The sequence below is a fragment of the Silene latifolia genome, chromosome 8, assembly GCF_048544455.1.
Source record: "Silene latifolia isolate original U9 population chromosome 8, ASM4854445v1, whole genome shotgun sequence".
Classification (NCBI taxonomy): Eukaryota; Viridiplantae; Streptophyta; class Magnoliopsida; order Caryophyllales; family Caryophyllaceae; genus Silene; species Silene latifolia.
In genome coordinates this window covers 111986032-112007405 of record NC_133533.1, presented here as the reverse complement: position 1 = coordinate 112007405, position 21374 = coordinate 111986032, and the positions used below count along the sequence as shown (strand labels likewise).

Below are 21374 nucleotides of genomic sequence, written 5' to 3'. Positions count from 1 at the left end.
TGAGCTAGCTAAAGCCGCCGGCGTAACGTATCATGGTAAAGACAGATTCGCTCCTCGTGACCAACCAGGTTAGAGGAGAGTGCGAAGCCCAGGACTACAAAACAATAAGGTATCTAGTAAGGGTGAGAGCTGTCGCTTCAGAACTAGAGTCGTTCCGGATACAGTACACCCCCAGATCCGGGAACGACCGGACCATCGGCATGATCGAAGGAGCAGAGACCGAGGAGGTAGAGATCGATCCGGGCCGCACCGTAACCGTCGGTGTCAACCTGGAACCAGAATTCAGAACCGACCTCCTAGACCTGCTGAGAAAGAACAAAGACGTTTTCGCATACTCAGCGGCCGAGATGCCAGGCGTGAATCGGGAGGTGATTGTTCACAAGCTGAACGTGATACCCACCGCCCGCCCAGTCAAGCAGAGAATGAGAAACTCCTCGGTTGAGAAGGACGAAGCCATCAAAGCCGAAGTAGATAAATTACTAGCGGCAGGTTTCATCACGCCTTGTACTTATCCTGAGTGGCTAGCCAATGTTGTAATGGTGAAGAAATCATCGGGGGCATGGAGAATGTGTGTAGACTTTACCAACCTTAATAAAGCATGCCCCAAAGATTGTTATCCCTTGCCTCGGATAGATAGCTTAATCGACGCCACGGCAGCTACACCATCTTGAGCCTGCTGGACGCCTTCTCAGGGTATCACCAAGTGTTTATGGCCGAGGAAGACATGCCTAAATGCGCATTTATCACCGCCAACGGCACATACATGTACAAAATGATGCCATTTGGTCTGAAGAACGCCGGAGTGACGTACACAAGGCTGGTGGACAAAGTGTTTCAAAATCAAAAAGGACGGAACATTGAGGCATACGTCGACGACGCTATTGTAAAAAGCAAGTCCGACAGCGAGCATCTGGCTGATTTACACGAGACATTTTGTTCACTAAGGAAATACAAGATGAAGCTCAACCCAATGAAATGCAACTTCGGTGTCCGGGCAGGAAAATTTCTAGGCGTACTTGTCAGCGCCAGAGGCATAGATGCCAATCCGGACAAAGTCCAAGCAATCCTAGACCTGCCCGAACCAAGGAATCGGAAAGAGGTTATGATACTGACAGGGAGAATGGCGGCTCTCGCCCGTTTCATCTCTCGGTCGGCCGATAAGAGCACCCCATTCTTCAAAGTGCTGAAAGGAAATAAAGATTTCAGCTGGGGGGAGGAACAGAGCACAGCTTTCAAACAACTGAAAGCTCATCTTCAGACTCTCCCAACTCTGTCCAGGCCGATAATGGGGGAGACGCTATACCTATACATAGCAGTAACCTCGGCCACGGTCAGTGCCGTGATCATCAGGGAAGAAGACAAACAGCAACACCCAATCTACTTCGTCAGCCATACACTGTTGCCCGCCGAAAGAAACTATCCACTAATCGAAAAAGCAGCCTTCGCCGTCGTCGTCGCCACAAGGAAGTTAAAACCCTACTTCGACGCACACCCCGTGACGGTCCTAACCGATCAGCCATTGGAGAAATCCTTGGAAAAATTCGAACAATCCGGCAGGCTCATCAAATGGGCAGTGGAACTCTCTGGCTTCGGCATTCAGTACAAACCAAGGCCTTCGATAAAGGGGCAAGCACTTGCAGACTTCCTTGCCGAATGCACGTACCAGGAAGAGCCAAACCCAGGCATATGGGAGGTCTACACCGACGGCTCCTCCACAACGAATAGCTCAGGAGCCGGCATCCTTATCATCAGCCCAAACGGAGACGAGTTTGAGTACGCCTTGAAATTCACATTCTCGGCCTCGAATAACGAATCCGAATACGAGGCGGTGATAACCGGAGTCGAGCTAGCTAGGGCTGCCGGAGCAGAACACATTGTGTTAAAAACAGACTCACTGTTGGTTACTAACCAAATCAGAGGGGAGTACGAGGCCCGGGACGACGGAATGGTAAGGTACCTAGAAAGGGTAAAAGCCGACGTAGCAAAATTGAAGTCTTTCCAAATACAGTGCGTCCCCAGATCCGAGAACAACCGGGCCGACGCTCTCTCCAAACTGGCCAGCTCAACCATCAAGAATGTCAGCCGAACCGTACTGGTAGACATCAGGAACGCGAAGAGCATCACTGAGACCGCCGGCATGGTGGGTAACATAGAAACCGAGTCAACATGGATGACTCCGATAATAAGATACAAGCTTACAGGTGAATTACCGGAGGGCCGCAATCCCTCGGCCAAAATAAAAAGGATCGCCGCCAGGTACCTAATGTTCGAAGGGGAACTATACGGAGATCCGTAATAAGACCACTCTTGAAGTGTGTCGGTCCGCCGATAAATCTGATTGATCTTGTGAAATTCACGAAGGCATCTGTGGACATCACATGGGGGCAAGAACACTAGCCCACAAAGCTCTCCGAGCTGGCTACTTCTGGCCCACCATGCTTCAAGATTCCCGAGCGAAGACCAAGAAGTGCACGAACTGTCAAATGCATGCCCCGGTGATACACGCTCCCTCCAGGGACCTACAACCGGTGCTTAATCCCCTTCCCTTCGCACAATGGGGGATGGACATGCTAGGGCCATTCCCAACAGCCTCCGGGGGAAGGAAGTTCCTAATTGTTGCCGTTGACTACTTCACCAAATGGGTTGAGGCCGTAGCAGTATCAGCGAAGACCACAGCAGCCGTCAGAAAGGTAATCTGGGAAAACGTTATAACCCGCTTCGGATTGCCCCAAGTTATGGTATTTGACCACGGCCGAGAGTTTTGGAGCGACCTAATAATGAACTGGTTAGAGGAGCTTGGCATCAAGTTTGCGTATTCCTCCGTCTGCCACCCACGAGCAACGGGGCGGCGGGCAAACCAACAAAACCATCCTCAACGGTTTGAAGAAGACGGTTGAAGACCTCAAGGGAAGATGGGCCGATGAACTACCCGGCGTCCTGTGGTCCCTTCGAACCACGGAGAAAGAAGCCACGGGATACACCCCTTTCCACCTGGTCTACGGCTCCGAAGCGGTTTTGCCGATCGAAGCGACGGTGCCGACATTCAGAACGGCCACTTTTGACCCAGCTGAAAACGAGGAAGGCCTTAGAGCTTCCCTTGACCTGGTCGAAGAAAGCCGAGACACGGCACGCCTCAACTTGGCCGTATATCAGAGCCGGATGAAGAGAGCCTACAACCGAAGAGTCCACAAAAGGGACTTAAAAGTAGGAGACCTAGTCCTAAGGAAGTCGGCCGCCACCAACAAAGGAAATATTCATGGCAAACTGACGGCCAACTGGGAAGGTCCCTACAAAGTGATCGAAGAAATAAGGCCGGGTACATACCGGCTGACAGACATGGGAGGTGTGCCTCTGATGAGCCATTGGAACACCGATAACTTGAGAAAATACTTTGTGTAGCGGCGGAGGTGTCCGAACACATTGTGGACACCCCAACGCACGATGATAACAAGCAAGTGAATCGCCCAAGTTCTCCATCAGTATCTGTCCCCTCCACAGTTTGCCACTAGACAGAAACTCGAAGGGAAAAATCGCTATCGAAGCCGCAACCCCGATTACCTCGGCCAAAACCGAGAGCGACGGGGAACACGTCGGCCGATACGCTAAAAAGAAACGTATACTCAGTGCAATTGAGACGCCAATCTAGCGGTCAATGTGCCTACACAGTTGCGATTGCTATCGAAGCCGCAACCCCGATTACCTCGGCCAAAACCGAGAGCGACGGGGAACACGTCGGCCGATACGCTAAAAAGAAACGTATACTCAGTGCAATTGAGACGCCAATCTAGCGGTCAATGTGCCTACGATTGCGATTGCTATCGAAGCCGCAACCCCGATTACCTCGGCCAAAACCGAGAGCGACGGGGAACACGTCGGCCGATACGCTAAAAAGAAACGTATACTCAGTGCAATTGAGACGCCAATCTAGCGGTCAATGTGCCTACACAGTTGCGATTGCTATCGGCCGCAACCCCGATTACCTCGGCCAAAACCGAGAGCGACGGGGAACACGTCGGCCGATACGCTAAAAAGAAACGTATACTCAGTGCAATTGAGACGCCAATCTAGCGGTCAATGTGCCTACACGATTGCGATTGCTATCGGCCGCAACCCCGATTACCTCGGCCAAAACCGAGAGCGACGGGGAACACGTCGGCCGATACGCTAAAAAAGAAACGTATACTCAGTGCAATTGAGACGCCAATCTAGCGGTCAATGTGCCTACACGATTGCGATTGCTATCGGCCGCAACCCCGATTACCTCGGCCAAAACCGAGAGCGACGGGGAACACGTCGGCCGATACGCTAAAAAGAAACGTATACTCAGTGCAATTGAGACGCCAATCTAGCGGTCAATGTGCCTACACAGTTGCGATTGCTATCGAAGCCGCAACCCCGATTACCTCGGCCAAAACCGAGAGCGACGGGGAACACGTCGGCCGATACGCTAAAAAGAAACGTATACACAGTGCAATTGAGACGCCAATCTAGCGGTCAATATGTCTACACGGTTAAGACGTACATTCAAATCGCCTCAGTCAATGACACAAGAAGACAAGTAAAGGATCGTAATCAGAGTCCCGGCCAAGCCGAGGACCAAAAAGATAAAACCTTGTTAAAATGACTGCAAGAAGAGTACAAACGACGGCCGTCCCCATAAGGATTGCCTAAACTCTACCTACCAGAGCTTTACAAAAAGCAAGGAAACAGAAAAACAAAAGGTACAGACTTGGAAATTGAAGCGCCAAAAGGATGGCAGGGAGAGAAGGCTCAATAATTGGCCCCCGAACAGCTAAAGCTATCCGAGATGCCGGGTGAGTCCGGTGACGACCGCCCGTCTCCCTATGCTCGATGCTCCCCTGCGTCAGTAGCCACAGCATCATCGGTGGCCGGCTTTGTTGAAGGCTGAGCATCTTCAAGCAACTTCAGCCTCTCATCCTCCTTCACTTTCGCATCATAAGCCGACTTAGCCTCAGCTATCTGAGCCGCCTTCGCCGCCTCAGCCTTCTCCGTAGCCGCGGTCTCCTCAGCTTCAGCCATTTCATCCAAAAGAGTATCAAATTTATCCCATGGAAAGGAGCCCTCGGGGACGAGTCTTCTTATCGCCTCCCTGGTCGCCTTCTCGGCCTGGTCCCGGAACTGGACGCACATTTTAGGAAGGACCTCATCCTGAAGCATTTCAATATCCTTCTCTTTCTGAGCAAGGATAGCCTGCGTGCCCCTGAGCACCTCTGCTTGCTTCTGAAACCGATCCTCCCACTCGTCCCTCTTGGCAACCACAGAGTCGTAGGCGCCCTTGTACCTGTCCCGTTCCTCCATCATCTTAGCCGTGGCGCCATCAGCATCCTCAACTTTGGCCCTCTCGGCCCTCAGCAGCTTCTCAGCTTCTTCCGCACGCCCCTCAGCAGCACGGAGATCCAGCTTAGCCTTCCCGGCTTCCCCCCTCGCAGCAAGAAGATCAAACTTGAGCTTTGCAATCAGCGGCCCAGATTGGGCCGTGGCCTTTTCTTGCTCCATGATGAGGGAAGCGGCTTGACGGTTCCATCTCCCCAACTTCTTGTATATTTCCTCACCCTCCGCCACGAGTTCGGTAGGGGTAAGTCGGGGTGAGGAGTCCACGGTGACACTTTGGTCACCCGTTTTCTCAACCGCCTTCTCGGTCGCTTCCCCCTGCTTGCCGTTCAGCGAGGACGGCGGTCTCCGACGATGGAACTGCAAAAAAGTTACAGAGAGCATCCATGTCACCGTGCATTGACACGTCAGAAAGCCTGTCACCAGGAATGCCCAACGAGCCGGCTAAATCCGAACCACAAGTTAAATCCGTACCAGTTCGAACCCTCTTAGTGAAGGGTCGGAAGGTGCTCCTCCACGGCAACGGTGGAAGCAGACGGTGGGTCTTTCCTCTTCTTCGGAGAAGGGACCTTAGCAACGGTCACCTCCCCCTCAGAAATGTTGATCACCTCTACACGATCCTTTTCGATCACCGGGGTCGAAGAGGGAGTTGCCATTGATGCAGCCGCCGACTTGGACGTCGCCTTCTTTGGTCTTCTCGGCACGTTGCCAAGAACCCGTGCTTGTGCCGTCTCCTGATCCAACGCCTTTGTCTGTCTTTCCATGACTTCGTTAGGAGACAGTCGGCGATCACGTGCTTCAGCCGTAGGATGGCGGGTGAGAACCTTTCCGTCCTTATCAAGCCCAAGCCTCTCCAAGTCCTTCTCTGACAGATCCTGACCAAATCGATCTGCAAGGAATCAAACAAGAGTTATATGAAAGAAGTAAGAAAGCTCCAAACAGGAACATAACAAGTAAAGGTGGGCCTCACACCGACCCTACTCACCACGGCTGAGGGCCGGTATGAGGCCGACGCGGCAGAGCATCTCGTCCTGAAGAATAATCTGGGTCGGGGGCAGCCATCCCTCCTCAGCATCAAATAGCTGCATTGCCCGCTTCTCATCCGCCGTAAGGGGGACAAAAGAAGCGTCCATCTTAACCTTGCTACCCCGGGAGACGTACTTCTTATACTCTTCCCGGGTCTCACACCGCAAATGAACGGGGCCCTGGAAAGACCTCGGCAACGGGTAGTCCTCCCAGCACTGGACGTACACCCATCGCCCCTGCCAATCTTTGCAGGAAGTAAGCTTGTTTACGGAGACATATCCAGGCTCCGTCTGGACGCTGTACCACCCCACCTTTCGGGAGATCGACGGCCGAAGACTATGAAGTCGGCGGAATAGGTTGACCGTAGGGACCTCCCCTTTAAAAAGGCAGAGCCACACAAAGCCGATTATCGTCCTCATGGCCAACGGATGTAGTTGGGCCACGGCAAGGTTCATAGCTCTGATGATGGCCACAACATGCTCGTTTAAAGGAAACCGGAGCCCGTACTCCAAATGCTTAAGGTACACGCCGATATGGCCCGGGGGAGGGCAACAGACCACTCGACCCTCCTCCGGGACAACAATTTTATACCCCTCACCGAAGGAGAAATGATCTCCGAACAGGGTCCCTCCGGAACTACTAGCGAATTTATTCGTCCAAACACGGTCGAGGCCGTCGTGCGAGCCTCGCCATGACTCAGGCAGTCATCCTCCCACCATCGACGGGAGCCCCATCACAGTGATCAACATCATCCTCATCCTCCAACTCCCCCAGGAGGGGCAGGTCATCTACGGGAGAAGGAGGCCTAGGACCCCCTAACCTTAGCGGGATGGCCTCTAAAATCTCCTCCTCGTCAAGACGCGACGGGGAACCCCCCGGCGCGGAAGTGCTAGCCCCGGCATCAGCAGCAGACATGTTCACAACAAATTACTAGCAAAGAAAAGAAAAATTCGTTTGTTTACCTTAAAAGGAAAAAGTGCTAGCCGGATCAAAGACTCTGAAGATTGGAAGAAAGAGGAAGCCCTTGAGTTTAGCAAGATGAAATTTTGAAGAAAATTTGAGAAAATGAAATTAGTGACCAAAATCACGAAAAAACTGCCCTATTTATAGGGAAAAAGCCCATAATAAAGGGCCAATCAAAGCACAGCCCATGAAGCAACAGCCAATCAACGAGCAAACACGTGTCGAGCATGCAACCACGGAATGTCAATCGTCGCACAGCTTAAGTTAAACGTCAATCAATGCAACGGTGACCAAGCGTCTTCAACACGCCCGTTCACATCCCTTCAACTATTCATTTTCCTCAACAAATTCCTAGGTATCGGTCTCCGCCGCCACCCGATCAACCAAGCTAGGAAGCACCGGCCGGGGCAATCAAAATCAACCTAAGCACTCTCGGCCTTGGTCACGGCCAGCGTCACATTCTTTTCCACATCGAGTGCCCTTTACGCATCCATGTGGAGGGGGGATATGGTATACGGCACGGCCTAGCAAGAGCCACGCCAATGCACAAGAAGAAGCCGATGCAGAAAATTTCTAAAAATCACTTGTGCAGAATACATGCTCAACGTACATCGGAGCCCATACCACGGCATAGACTACGCTGGGGGCAAATTGATGGGGCATATTCTGCACCGCTGACCAAGTCAACACACTGAGCAAGGTCAAAGATATCCACAGCAAGTCAACGACTTAGATAGCCTAGCCGATGCATCCCATCTACTGCCACACCTGGGTCTCGGCGTGACAACCGCCACCGGGACACACATCCGCGTACTCATATCCAAGACCCCTCGGCGGCGAGTCAACATTGTCCGCCGGCCTGCCATAGGTCCCTCGGCCGAGGGGTAGATCAGTCTTTCCACCTGCTAGCCACTTGGCCACTACGTGACAAAAGGTGAAAGTCTATAAATACTCCTCAACCTTCATTGAGGAGAGCATCTCACAATTATAACCTAAATACACTATTCATCTGGTAATATCTCCCTTATCTCTCTACAATACGCATCTAGCCAAGTAACACAGCTTAATCCTTTAAGTTTACTGACTTGAGCGTCGGAGTGAGTACGCTTGGCACACAGCCAAGCCCTCAGTTCGTTCATTGTTGCAGGAGAGGCCGAGTGGGACGATAGGAGCAAGAAGGATTCAGCTCAAGACATTATTCAACAAGTCAAGGGTGGTAACTAATAACTGCTCCGGAAATTATACCCGGAACACTAGTTTACACTCTCGTATACCCCCGTCCTAATTTTAAATTCTAGTTCCACCACGGCTTCTTCCTCGACAACAATCAATATCGGTTATGGGCAATCACGTAGTACCCTATTGATGAATAGTTATTGAACTACGAGTACTACGGTGAAAAAAGTCGTAAGAGAAACATTACCGTATTAAAGTACAGATTGAAACAAATTCCAGCGCAATCGAATTATAAATAGAGAGCATAAACAAATTTTTGATAAAATCTAAAGAGATTAATTTACCTTTTTATGACCTCGTTTGGAGTTTGGAGTTCGGACTTCGGACGAATGCGATCTTAATTTAGGGGTTAATGACTGAATTTACCTAGTTTTTTTTTTTTTTTTTTTTTTTTTTATAAATAAATACTAGTTTTAAACCCGTGCAAAATTGCACGGGTATGTATTTGGGTCGGAATGAATGTTTTTTTTTTGCATTCCCATTTGTAATTATGTACTTTTATTATTAATTATGTAATTCATTCCGATTATATGTAATTAATTTATTTATTCTGATTTTATATAATTATTTCATAAAATTATCTCTAAGCCAGATATTGTAGCATTTTTGTATTGACAGAACATTTTTAAGAAATAAATTCTTTTGCACACCAGTGGGACCCACCAAAAACTGAATTTCCTAAAAAAAAAATCCTATCTTTATTAATTCAGTAAATGCTCCTGAATTAATAAAGATAGGATTTTGTTATAAAAATTCTAAGTACTTGCTACCACATACGATTTTAGGAATTTAATAAGAAGCGTGCGGAAAAGAAACAAATTGGTGGTCAGTAACTAATATAGAATTCTAACGACAAGATTAGTTTAATTAAGGACAAAAAAATTTTAGGCTTAAGACTTAAGACAACATATTCTAAGACGTCTTAATCTAGTGGTTAAGAGTTAGGACGGAGGCCAATGGGGGGAGGGGGGCTAGGAGGGGCTCTCGTCCTCGCTGGCGTTTGAAAATTTCGAAATTTTTAGTTAAAATTTTCGAATTTTTTCGAGGTCCGCTTATAATATTACGCTGAAATTTTTCGTCCCCGCTGGCTTGAAATCCTGGCTCCGCCAGGAATATATTGTAAATAATAGGTCCCAGGTTCGAATTCAACTCCCCTCCAATATAATGGGACTAAGTGCGCACTTCGTTAGACAAATAAAAACAACATAATTCAATATCTCATGATATATTGGTGTAATATTTTCCTTAATTGGCTCCTTATCATGTGCCTATTGGGCAAATGATAGAAAAATTGTTTAGAATCAACAAACGGTCTCTAAATTAATTGATCTTCGTGATCAATTAGCTTCGACGCCTATGTCCTCTATTAAACAAAAAACGAATGGCATGGGAAGTAAATTCATGAAGTTGTTACACCATTGTCATCAAAGCCATGACATTTACGAACGATCAACTTCTTCATGACTCTCGCATTTTTAAGAAAATGCCCTAGAAGTAATAATGACGAACGCTCATGCCCACAAAGGTGATTCACTTCGTCGATCACTTTGGCATGGCATGAAAACGGTAGTAGAGATTCACTTGGAGGTGGCGCTGAAGAACGACGATCGCAGTCATGGAGGTCCTGAAAAAGAACCATATGAACGAACAAGTGAGAAAAAATCACTAATTAATTACGAGTAGTTAAGTGTTAATAACAAGGGTATATTTAATTGCTGCTACCGCGGTAAAGACGATAGTTTCAAGTTGAGGAGATTTGTCAAGCACGCTTTTCACATTTTTCCATGAATCATAAGAGAAGTAGGAAAGGTGTAATCTTGTGAGGCTAGGAAAATCAGGCACTTGCTCCATATTGCCTATCATAAAAAGACACTGTACCATGAAAGACAATATGAAAAATATGTTAATTTCATTTTCAATGAAGTCAAATACTTCATTAAAAGAAAATAAAAATGTGGGAAACAATTTTGAGCTATATCTATATACACACAAACCTCCACTGAGTTGGGTCGAAGATGTAATTCTGTGGTCTTAAAGGCAGCAGCTCTTAAGATATCACGGTGATCCTCGAGTGAACGGCTGTCATCTGCGTGACAGTCAAAGTGTAGTTTTGCCTCGACAAGAGAGCATGAATGTTTCCACAAAGGAACAATTTTCACACCAGCAATGCTATCGTATATTAAATATGCCAAATTCGGGGCTTCAATCTCAAAGAAACCATTGCTAACATTACAATTTTTTATTATTAGCACTTTGAGTTGTCCTAAAGAAATAGTTACATGACCCCTAGTATACAATGCACAATTTTTGAGAGTTAATTCTTCGAGAAATTCACAGCTTGATAACAATCTTTCTGTTGAATGATAATCACCAAATCTAACAAAATTTAGGTGAAGAATCTTAAGGCTCGGCAACCATGATGATGGAGGAATTTGGATAGAACGGTGCACACACAATCTCATTTCCAATTTCACTAGCGTTTTGCACATCACAAGATCATAAGGTAACTCGCATTCATAAACCTTGTATTGAAGCTCCTGAACTCCCTTTTGTATCGCATATTTAACCCACGCATTCAAATGTGATTTATCGTAGGTGGCTATACAAACTAGACTAAATTTCTTGATGGGTGACATTTGGTGCAATTCCAAGACTTTATAAACAAAATTTTCAAACCTTCTAGTACCAGCCGTATTGACTGTCGTAATTGCTCCCCGGAAACATGGTGTATCATCAAAAGAGAGACAATCAGTCAATGTAAAGAGGTATCGCCATCTCCTTGATATAATACTTGTTCTCACAGCATACCATGTCGGTAGAAACGAAAGTATGAGAACGAGCAATTCATCTGGTAAATTACTGATTTTATCCAAACGACGCTTATTTCTTTGTCCTTTAACATTGTTACCAAGTTTCATAGATGACTCCATAGGCTTTAGAGAGGACTCAACCTGAAAATTATGCGTCTTAGACAAGAAAATATATCAAGAAGGCTTCTTACACGAGAAATTTTATATCAAAAGTTTTAATTTTTTTCGTTTCTAATTTACACTATCGCACAATTTCATACTCGATAACAATCAATATCATACAATTTCATTGGCAATCACGTAGTAATACCCTATTGACTAGTTATTGGACAACAATTACCTTTTAACCTCAAGAACAAATTTACAATTACAGTAGAGAGTGAATTAAATTTCAGTGATCATGCGTATCAAATAATAATTAATAACCATACACCATAATACGATTGATGTAAATCGAATTCGTAATTCACACGAATCCATTCGCCGTTCATTAGGCAATTAAGCGAATCCGGTAACCGAGCAATTGAGAGCATAATCAAATTTAAGGAAAAAAATCGAAAGAGATTACTGTACGTACCTTTTTGTATCGTGGATTCCTGGTTTGGACTAATGCGATCTTAATTTAGGGCTAAACACTGAATTATTTTTTTGCCAGAAACAAACTCCTATTATAGGGCACTTTCCAGCATACCAAAAAAAAAAAATAGTACACTTTCCAAATTTTTTTTTTTTTGAAATTTTATATGGAGTAATATGTTATTCCTATTTTAATGGTGACATATATGTAACCCTCCAAATTCCAATGTCGATATTAACCTAAAAAGTCTTAGTTGGATGGTATCGTTACAAACTTACAATAAGTTACTAGTTCCAATCCTCTCCCTTATATTATGCTGACTTTATTTGCGTCTCATTTGACAAAAAAAAAACGTATCTTTAGGAATTTTATAAGGAGATGTGGAAAATAAATAAATCGGCGGTCGGTAACAAATATAGAATTCTAACGACAAAATTTGAGTTCAAGGACAAAAAATTGTTAGGCTTAGACAACATTTTCTAAAAATCACCATAATCAAAACTAATGAAATCAAATCCTCCATCATAAATAAAACAGTAGGTCTCATGAGAGACCGTTTCCCACTAAATTAGTGGGAGACATAACAGGAAAAAAAGAAATCCAATAACTTCATCACCCTATCATGTGAGACTGTGAGAGGTCTCTCAATAACTTATTGAGAGACCGTCTCTCAGATCATTAAAGAAAAAAAAAAAGAAATGCCTTGGAAAATAAATTCATGAACTTGTTACGCCATTATAGTTCAATACAAGCATAGAACAGTCACTTGAAGCTCTTGGAAGCATCAACAAATCCTTGCTTAACTGTCGTGCTTCCTTCATGTCATCAAAGTTATGACATTTACGAACGATCAACTTCTTCAGGACTCTCGCATTTCTAAGAAGATGCCCTAGAAGTAATAACGATGAACCGTCATAACCACAAAAGTCATTCACTTCGATCACTTTGGCATTGCATGAAAACGGTAGTAGAGATTCGTTTTGAGGTGGTTTTGAAAATAGACAGCAGTGATAGACGCCCTGGAAAAGGAACATATAGACGAAGAAATTAATTAGAAAAAATTACTAATCAATTAGTTAAAAGTTTATAACAAGGGCATATTTAGTTGATGGTATGTACCGCTTGAAAAACGATTGTTTCAAGGTGAGGAGATTTGTCAAGCACGCTTGTCACATATTTCCATGAATCATAAGAGAAGTAGAAAGAATGTAATCTTGAAAGGCAAGGAAAATCAGGCACTTGCCCCATATGGTCTATCGTAAGAAGACACTGTACCATGAAAGACAATATAGAAAATATATTATTTTCATTTCAGCTCCAAAACTCTTATGTGGTGCGACCATTTGAGAGTTTAGGACCCGGGATAATGTCGTTATAATAAGAAGATAAAAATGTGAGGAACAAAAATCATATATATATATATATATATATATATATACCTGTACTGAGTTGAATACAAGATGTAATTCTGTGGTTTTATAGGCAACATCTCTTAAAATATCACGGTCATCTGCAGAAGAGTATAAGTGTAATTCTGCCTTGACAAGCGAGCATGAATATTTCCACAAAGGAACAATTTTCACACCAACAATGCTATAATATGTTAAATATGCCAACTTAGGGGCTTCAATTTCAAAGAAACCATTATTAACAGAACATTTTTTTATTTTTAGAGTAAATTATAAATTACTCCCTTTTAAGTTGCACTTTTCTAAACTTACTCCCTTATAAGTTTTTTTTTAAAAATTACTCCCTTAAGTTGACCTCAGACCAAAAGTTGCTACCATTTTCGAACTCTGGGGTGTATTTCCGTCACTTTTTGAATTTTCCCTCCATTTTTCTAAATTCATGACGAAAATGCCCCTCACCCTATGTTAAATCACCCTATATTAAATCACCTCAGACCAGCCGCCTCCCCATCCTTGCTCTCCGACACCCCACCAGCCACCCTAACCTTGCTCTCCGACACCCCACCAGCCGCCCTTCTCCTCCCTCATGAGAACCTCACCATCCGCCTTTATCTATTCTTTCTTGCCCCTTTGCGTTTTTTTGCCGATAATGATCACCGGAGAGCGACGTCCTCGGCGATTCAACCACGAAAAATATTGACGAAACCAGTTTCGGCCTTTAATTTTGCCGACAACGTCGCCGGATATATTAGCTTATTGAATTTGTGCGTCGTTTTTGGTACATCTAGCGTTTTGAATTTATGTCGACTTACGGTGGGGCTGGTTGGGATATACGTCGGAGAGTCTGGAGGTAGTTTGGGGTTGATGACAGTGGTGGAGGTTGTGCGGTGGTGTGGTGGTAGTAAGGTAACAATTTTTTATTGAATTGTGTATTCGTCTCTTTACTCAATAATTGTGTATTCAACATGACCCTTAGTAGACAATACACAATTATTGAGAGTTAATTCTTCAAGAAATTCACAGCTAGATAACAATCTTTCTGTTGAATGATAATCACTTTCTGTTGAATGATAATCATCGCCAAATCTAACAGAATTCAAGTGCAAAATCTTAAGGTTCGACAACCATGACGATTTAGGAATCTTGATACCATGACGTTTATACCCTATCACTGACAATTTCACCAATGTTTTGCACGTTATAAGATCATATGGTAACTCGCGTTCATCAACATCATAATGATAGTGAATCTCCTGAACTCCGTTTTGTATCGCATGCTTAACCCACGCATTCAAATGTAATTTACTATAAGTGGCTCGACGGACTAGACTAAATTTCCTGATGGGTGATATTTTGTGCAATTCCAAGACTTTATAAACAAAATTTTCAAACCTTCTTCTATCACCCCGGCGTTTGAATGGTTCATCGTCAAAATAGAGACAATCAGTCAATGTAAAAAGGTATCGCCATCTCCTCGATAGAATACTTGTTCTAACACCATACCATGTTGGTAGAAACGATAGTATGAGAACGAGTAATTCATCTGGTAAATTACTGATTTTATCCAAACGACGCTTATTTCTTCGGCTTTCAATACCGTTACCAAGTGGTTTCATGGATGACTTCATCGTAGTCTTGATAAGACACTATCTGAAACGTAATGGTGGCAAAATTAAGGGAATGTCATCCTAATAATCAGCAAAACACCTAAGCAATAAAATTATTTGATTTTTGTTGATTGAAGTAAAATACCCACAAACTTAAATAATAGTATTAATCTCATGCAAGATGTAATTTTTTGTTACATTGTACTTGTGTAAGACGTCTAACCCTAAAAACCGTATCACCCTTGATGTTCCTCTTTCTCAGTGTGCAATTAAATCACTGAAATTTTATACTCCGTATTAAAAAGTTTCGGGGTTTATATATATCCGCGCCCTAATTTCAAAATTCGCCCCCTTCCTTAACAATTTCATTCGCAATCACCTAATACCGCAGTAAAAATTTAACCACAAGAAGGGTAATAAGAGAAACATTACAGAATTACGATACATGGTGAATTACATTAAATTCCAGTAAAATTAAAGGTATCGAATTATCAATAGAGAGCATTAAAATATTTTGAAAAAAAAAATAGAGAGAAATTACGTTACCTTTTGATCCTGATTGTTGGACGAATGCAAACTTGATTTAGGGCTAAAGACTGAAATCAGAAACATATTATTTCTATTATAATGTGCGATCTCCAAATTATTTTTTGGTATTAAATAAATTTTATTATGGCAATAAACTTGGTCATGTATTTTTCTTAAAAAAAAAAAATACATGAATTAGACAATTTCGGTCCTTTTTTTTTGGTGCGAAAGGGGAACAAACTACCCGAAAACTAATTGTTAACTATTACAATTACCCCTCAAACCTACATCCAAGTTAATTACAAGTTTCACTGCCCACCTACTAACTTTGATATACTTTGAGGAAATGAGTACGAGGGCAACCGGTAACGTAATGTATTTTGGACGGAGTGTTAATTAGAATTGTCACACGAAGTGAACTCGGGCGTGTTAAAGGCCATGTTCAGTCATGAGCTCAGGCAAACTAAGCTTTATTGATAAAATTCAATCCAGGGGCGGTTTTAGAGGGGGTGCATGGGGTTCACCTGCATCCCCTTTGTATTGGATTGGATGATTTTACATTCTGGTGGTAAATTATTATATTTACAACGTTGTAAATATGAATTTGTGTGGATAATGAAAAATATCTGACACTATATTTTTCTATCGCAAAATCTCATTGAATACGGCACGTATCCGTCACTTTGGAGTGACGGATACCATTTCCTCTCACAAATGACCCAAATATAGGGGAGAAGGAAGCACATGGGGGTGCCCCACCTTGTCCCCCCGTCTTCAGCAAGACTAACTGTTTTTCTATAAACGTGCAATCTATATTACATTCTAAAATATGAGAATTATATCCTAGGCAATGACATTTGATTCATACAATCACAATTACAACAATCTTAGTGATACTTTTCCTTGCATAAACAACAATCCATATATCATTTAAGGTTGATTTAGTTCTTTTACTTGCAATTTACAAACGAGAAGATAATTAACCATGTAGGATCTTATTTGAGTCGCCTTTGTAAGTGCAATCAGGGCCAGCCCTGGGGCTGTGCAAGCGGTGCGGCCGCACAGGGCCCCCGACTTGGAATGGCCCAATCGCAAGAAATATCAGTACTGGTTAATAAGTAATTTAGTGCATGATCAACCATAATAATCACTGAGACATAGTGGTAGGAGGTGTGGTACATATTGCAAGTGGTTCTGGGTTCGAATATGGCTTTAGGGATTCGAAACCGGGTGGCATGGCATGTTTATTATGGAACAAACCACTATATACCACTTAGTTATTGTGAAAGGATGGAAAAAGAATTTATTTATGTACTTATATTTCTTCTAGAATTGAGAAATAAACTAGTTATATAAAAATTACTCAAAATAGTTATGTATGTTTTTTTCATTATTCTTTTAATAAAAACGGTATTGAGGGGCCCCTTTTTAAGATTTCGCACAGGGCCCTCAAAACTACAGGGACGGCCCTGAGTGCAATAACAATACCAAACTATTATAGTTTTTTTATAATGTAAAATTGGAGATGTTTATTTTACAATTTGTGCATTGGCAAACGTGTAAACGGGTAATGGTGTATTTATTTGGATATGAATAGAAAACTGAATATAGTTATAAAAATTAAGAAAAATTGTACGTCTATAATTTTTTATTTCACAAATTCTAAAGAGAGACGGTTTGATAATCAAAAGAATATTTTTATGAAAAAAACGAATTCAATATAGAAAAAGATTTGACACTATATTTTTCTATAAACATGCAATCTAAATTACATTTATTAAGACAATCACGATTACAACAATCTTGGTAATAGTTTTCCTTACATAAAAATCTTGGTTGATTTAGTTCTTTTACTTGAGGTAATTCTTAAACACATATATAATCCAATCATACAGCATTTTCATCTATGCACTAAAAAAAACAGAGTTGCACAATGGAGAGACAAATTCCAGTAATTGACTATCAAACAATACACGAAAATCTTGCCAAGTTAAGCGAGGTAGCGAGGACATGGGGCTGTTTCCGGTTAGTTAACCACGGTGTATCCACCACACTGATGGCCGACTGGAAGTCGATGTCCAAAGCCTTGTTTCAGCGTCCGATAGAGATTAAGAAAAAGATTAAGGAGGTCATTCCGCGAAGTGGGTATAGGACTTCTAATGCAAAGAACCCGAATTATGAAGCATTTGCATTTTATAATGTTAATAATTCACAAGTTCTTTCTACATTTTCTTCTGACTTGCAACTCTCTGCTCAACAAAGGTAGATTTTCAATTTAAATTGTTCAGGCATTCCTATATTCAACTAGGACCGAACTTTTAATTTGTAATATAAAAAATTTACCTTTCGTTGATGTTAATTTTTTTTCAGATTGTTATTGCACTTTAGGCTATGAACCCTGAATAAAATGTGTCATTGACGTGGCAAATAAGATAAGAAGTGGGTCAGTTTTTTTAGTAAATCTACTTCCTCGAATTTAGGTCGACATTATGGTTGAATCGATCTGAAAAATGAAAAAGGATTGTACATCAGATGTACTACCTCATAATAATGAGTTTTTGTGTATTTTTTTTTTTTTTTGAGTTCTATAAAGCTTATAAATTACATTTTGTTTTTATGATGTCAAAAATCAAAATTTTCTGAGCTTATATGTAATTTTTTTTAGTTATAATGTAACTTTTTGAGATTAATGTTTAAGTAAATGAACTCAAAAACTTTATAATAAAACTCAAAATTTTTAAATTAAAACTAAAAACTTTATCTTAATGTTCAAAAACTATAACATCTGATAAAAACTTTTTTTTAAGACAATTAATCAATTTAGGCTGTGAACCCCTCCCAAGTTTGACTTTTTCATTCGAATCTTGACGGCCTGACCACTTGTTTAAGAGATGAGGGTTTTTACCACCCACACCAACCAACTTTGGTGCCTTTGTAAAAACTATATTAATATATATTTTTGAGTTGTAACAATAGTTATAACTTTACAAAGAAAATTTTAAATATTTCTAGTATTTTCCTTTTTGGATTACCTATATACTTAGTAACACGAGTTACATCAGATAGTTGTGATTAGTAGTTTAAATTATACTCCCTCCAATTCTGCCTATAGTTCCCTCTTTCCTTTTTGATGATAGTCACGTTTTGTTCCCTCTTTCCTTATTTGGTAATCTTTGTGTGGTCCAAATTCATTTTCATGTGGGGTATGGTGTTTTGTGTGGTCCATATTCATTTTCTTATTTTTGTGCCAAAAAGAAAGGGGAACTATAGGCAGAATTGGAGGGAGTATAATATGTGGAATCTACTTTTAAGTACGCATTTAAGGTGCTGTTTGACCTAGTTTATGTGAAATAACTTTTACTTTCTAGAATGAGTTTTTTCATAAACTACTTTTTGAAAAAGTTGTGGTTGTTTGGCCTAACTTTTGTAAAAGTAGTTTCTTAACAAATTGATGTGTTTGGCCTACTACTGTTTTTTAGTTTTTTTTGTTTTGTTTCCATAATCCTAAGAGTTTTTGGGAGAAGTAGAAGCAGAAGCATCAATTTGGTGCTTCTGTTTCTAGTAGCTTTATATTAACTTCTGACTTTTCAAAAGTAGTTTTTTATCTCCCTAAATTATAGTGTTTGGCTCAGCTTCTACTTTTACAATTAGAAAAGCACTTAGAAAGCTTGGCCAAACACCCCCTAAGTGTGTGTTTGGCCTAGCTTATAAAAGTGTTTTTAGACTTAAAAACACTTTTTGGCCAAACACAACATTTTTTAAAAGTTAAACAAAAATTTCTCAAAAACTAAAAATCCATATTTTTGCCCATAGAAACAGAAGTAACAATTTGATGTTTCTGCTTTTAAAAAACGTTTTTAGAAAATTAAGCTCGAAAAACAAAAACTCATTTTTGAGGAGTAGGGCCAAACATGCTCTAAGTTGTTGAATATTAATTAACATACATATTTGAAATATCAAAATTTTAAAAGTAACTCGTGCATTTTTGCTTAAAGTCGATTTGCTATTAAATAATCCTCCATTCCATGGAGAGAAGCTTAAGAGTTTCCATGGAGTGTAACCATTGTTGTTAAACTCCTGATCCGGATTGTAGGATCTTACGATTTTACTATCCGATACTACCGATTCAATCCTAGGAAGCTCATCGATCCAAAGTAGAATCCCGATCCTAACAACATTGAGTGTAACTGTGTAAGGTAATATTGGTCCAAATTAATAAATTTGGAGCACAACATCAATTTACAGGGAGATTATGGAGATGTACACGGAGGCTACATCCAAGTTAGCAAGCGATGTTGCGAATAAGTTGGCGATAAGCATAGGCTTGGCAAATTACACATTTGAAGATTTAGATTGGCGTTTCGAAGTGAGGATAAACAAGTACACAACTACCCCGGAAACAATCGGGTCTTGTGGAGTTCAACTCCACACTGATGATTCTTTCCTCACAATCCTTCAAGATGATGAATGTTTCGGTGGTCTTCAAGCTATGGACCGTTTTGGCACTTTCGTTGATATTCACCCCTTACCCAATACATTTCTTGTCATTTTTGGAGACACTGCTGAGGTAAAAATTTTATTTCTCTTATGCATGAGTCATTATATTATTTTGAGGGTTTTAGTAACTCAGTTTCAATATCACCTTCTCACATATAAAATATGAACCTGAAGTGGAGCCCTCAATGTATGTATACCGTACACTTGGCAAATGGGTTATCTGGGTCGCGTAACATCGGATCGAGTCATTTCGGGTCAATAACTTATTGGGTCACTTTTGGGTCGGGTCACTTCGGGTCATGATTTTGCCTTAATTATGTCATTTCGTCTCATTTTGGGTCAAACGGGTCATTTTGAGTCACTTAAGAGTTAAGTCGGGTCAATTTCGGGTCAGGTCACTTCGGGTCTATCGGGTCCCTTTCGGGTGATACATTTTGGGTCATTTTCGAGTCTCGGATAAGCCTTATCGGGTCGGGTCATTCACGTCGGGTCAGCTTTGCCAGGTCTATATATACGTGATACAACCCGGTAAACAGAGCTCAAATGTCGAAAAAGGTTAATCACAAAATCCTATTAACTACCTTAGACAAAAATTCATAGTCGGGATTACGATCAGTCAAAATCTTTTGAAAAAATAAACTTTGACTGATAAGAATTCTCGGGTAAAAGTTCCAAATGCGAGGATTTTTTTTTTCTTCAAATTAACTGTTCTAATGACATCTTTGATTTGGTATTTGTTTTACCGTATTCTAAATCATAGCCAAGAGTTATGTCTAATTAAAGTTTATTTAAAAAACAGAGGAGTATAAGTAAAACTGAAAAAGTTGAGAGGTATAAGTGAGAAAATCTCTATATCTAATGTTATCTACACTGTTCTTGTGTTTAAGGCATGGAGCAACGGAGAGCTGAGAAACGCGCAACACCGGGTTACGTGCAAGGACACAGGGTTACGTTTTTCGACAGCAACTTTCATGGAACCATCAATGGATGCAATCATTCAACCACATCCAATCTTTCTTCAAGGCGGTCAACCTCCTCGGTACGATCCTTTCACGTATAAAACTCTCAGAATAGCCGGAGGGGATGAAAAGTTGCGGAAGCAGTTAGGCCTTAAGGATTGGGAATTTGGCAGCCAAATGTAATGAACCCGGTTTTGTTATAATCAAACATTGTATTTGCTTTCCTTGTTTTCTCATGTTCCTGTTGGAGAATATTAAGGTATTATACCATAATCATAATAATATAATTATGTTATGGACACTATATTAATCGTCAGATTAATAATACAACGAACAATTATCAATAATACAAAGATTCGTTTCATGAATTCCTCCTCTCCATTTCTAATACTATAGTATAGTTGCATTCT

The 21374-nt window shown here is 41.6% G+C and overlaps 3 protein-coding genes and 1 long non-coding RNA gene across 4 annotated transcripts; 1 reads left to right on the top strand and 3 right to left on the bottom strand.

Annotated features, from left to right (window-relative positions):
* Positions 1-9807: 9807 nt before the first annotated feature.
* LOC141595871 (F-box/LRR-repeat protein At3g59190-like) lies at positions 9808-12050 on the bottom strand. The gene is made up of 4 exons (XM_074415818.1): positions 11965-12050; positions 10572-11528; positions 10300-10449; positions 9808-10201 (listed from the first exon to the last, which is right to left on the bottom strand). Exons 2-4 carry the CDS (start codon positions 11505-11507, stop codon positions 9977-9979), a joined length of 1311 nt encoding a protein of 436 aa, XP_074271919.1. The 5' UTR covers positions 11508-11528; positions 11965-12050; the 3' UTR covers positions 9808-9976.
* Positions 12051-12813: 763 nt separating this feature from the next.
* On the bottom strand, positions 12814-13505 carry LOC141595870 (uncharacterized). The gene is made up of 3 exons (XR_012522327.1): positions 13404-13505; positions 13084-13233; positions 12814-12983 (listed from the first exon to the last, which is right to left on the bottom strand). It is a non-coding gene; the product is annotated as an uncharacterized LOC141595870 (long non-coding RNA).
* An 809-nt stretch (positions 13506-14314) lies between these two features.
* Positions 14315-15001, bottom strand: LOC141595774 (putative F-box/LRR-repeat protein At3g58880). Its single transcript, XM_074415740.1, has one exon. The coding sequence runs from the start codon at positions 14999-15001 to the stop codon at positions 14315-14317; it is 687 nt and encodes a 228-aa protein (XP_074271841.1).
* A 2440-nt stretch (positions 15002-17441) lies between these two features.
* On the top strand, positions 17442-21147 carry LOC141595773 (2-oxoglutarate-dependent dioxygenase DAO-like). Its single transcript, XM_074415738.1, has 3 exons — positions 17442-17770; positions 19754-20075; positions 20893-21147. Exons 1-3 carry the CDS (start codon positions 17442-17444, stop codon positions 21145-21147), a joined length of 906 nt encoding a protein of 301 aa, XP_074271839.1.
* The last annotated feature ends 227 nt before the right edge of the window (positions 21148-21374 follow it).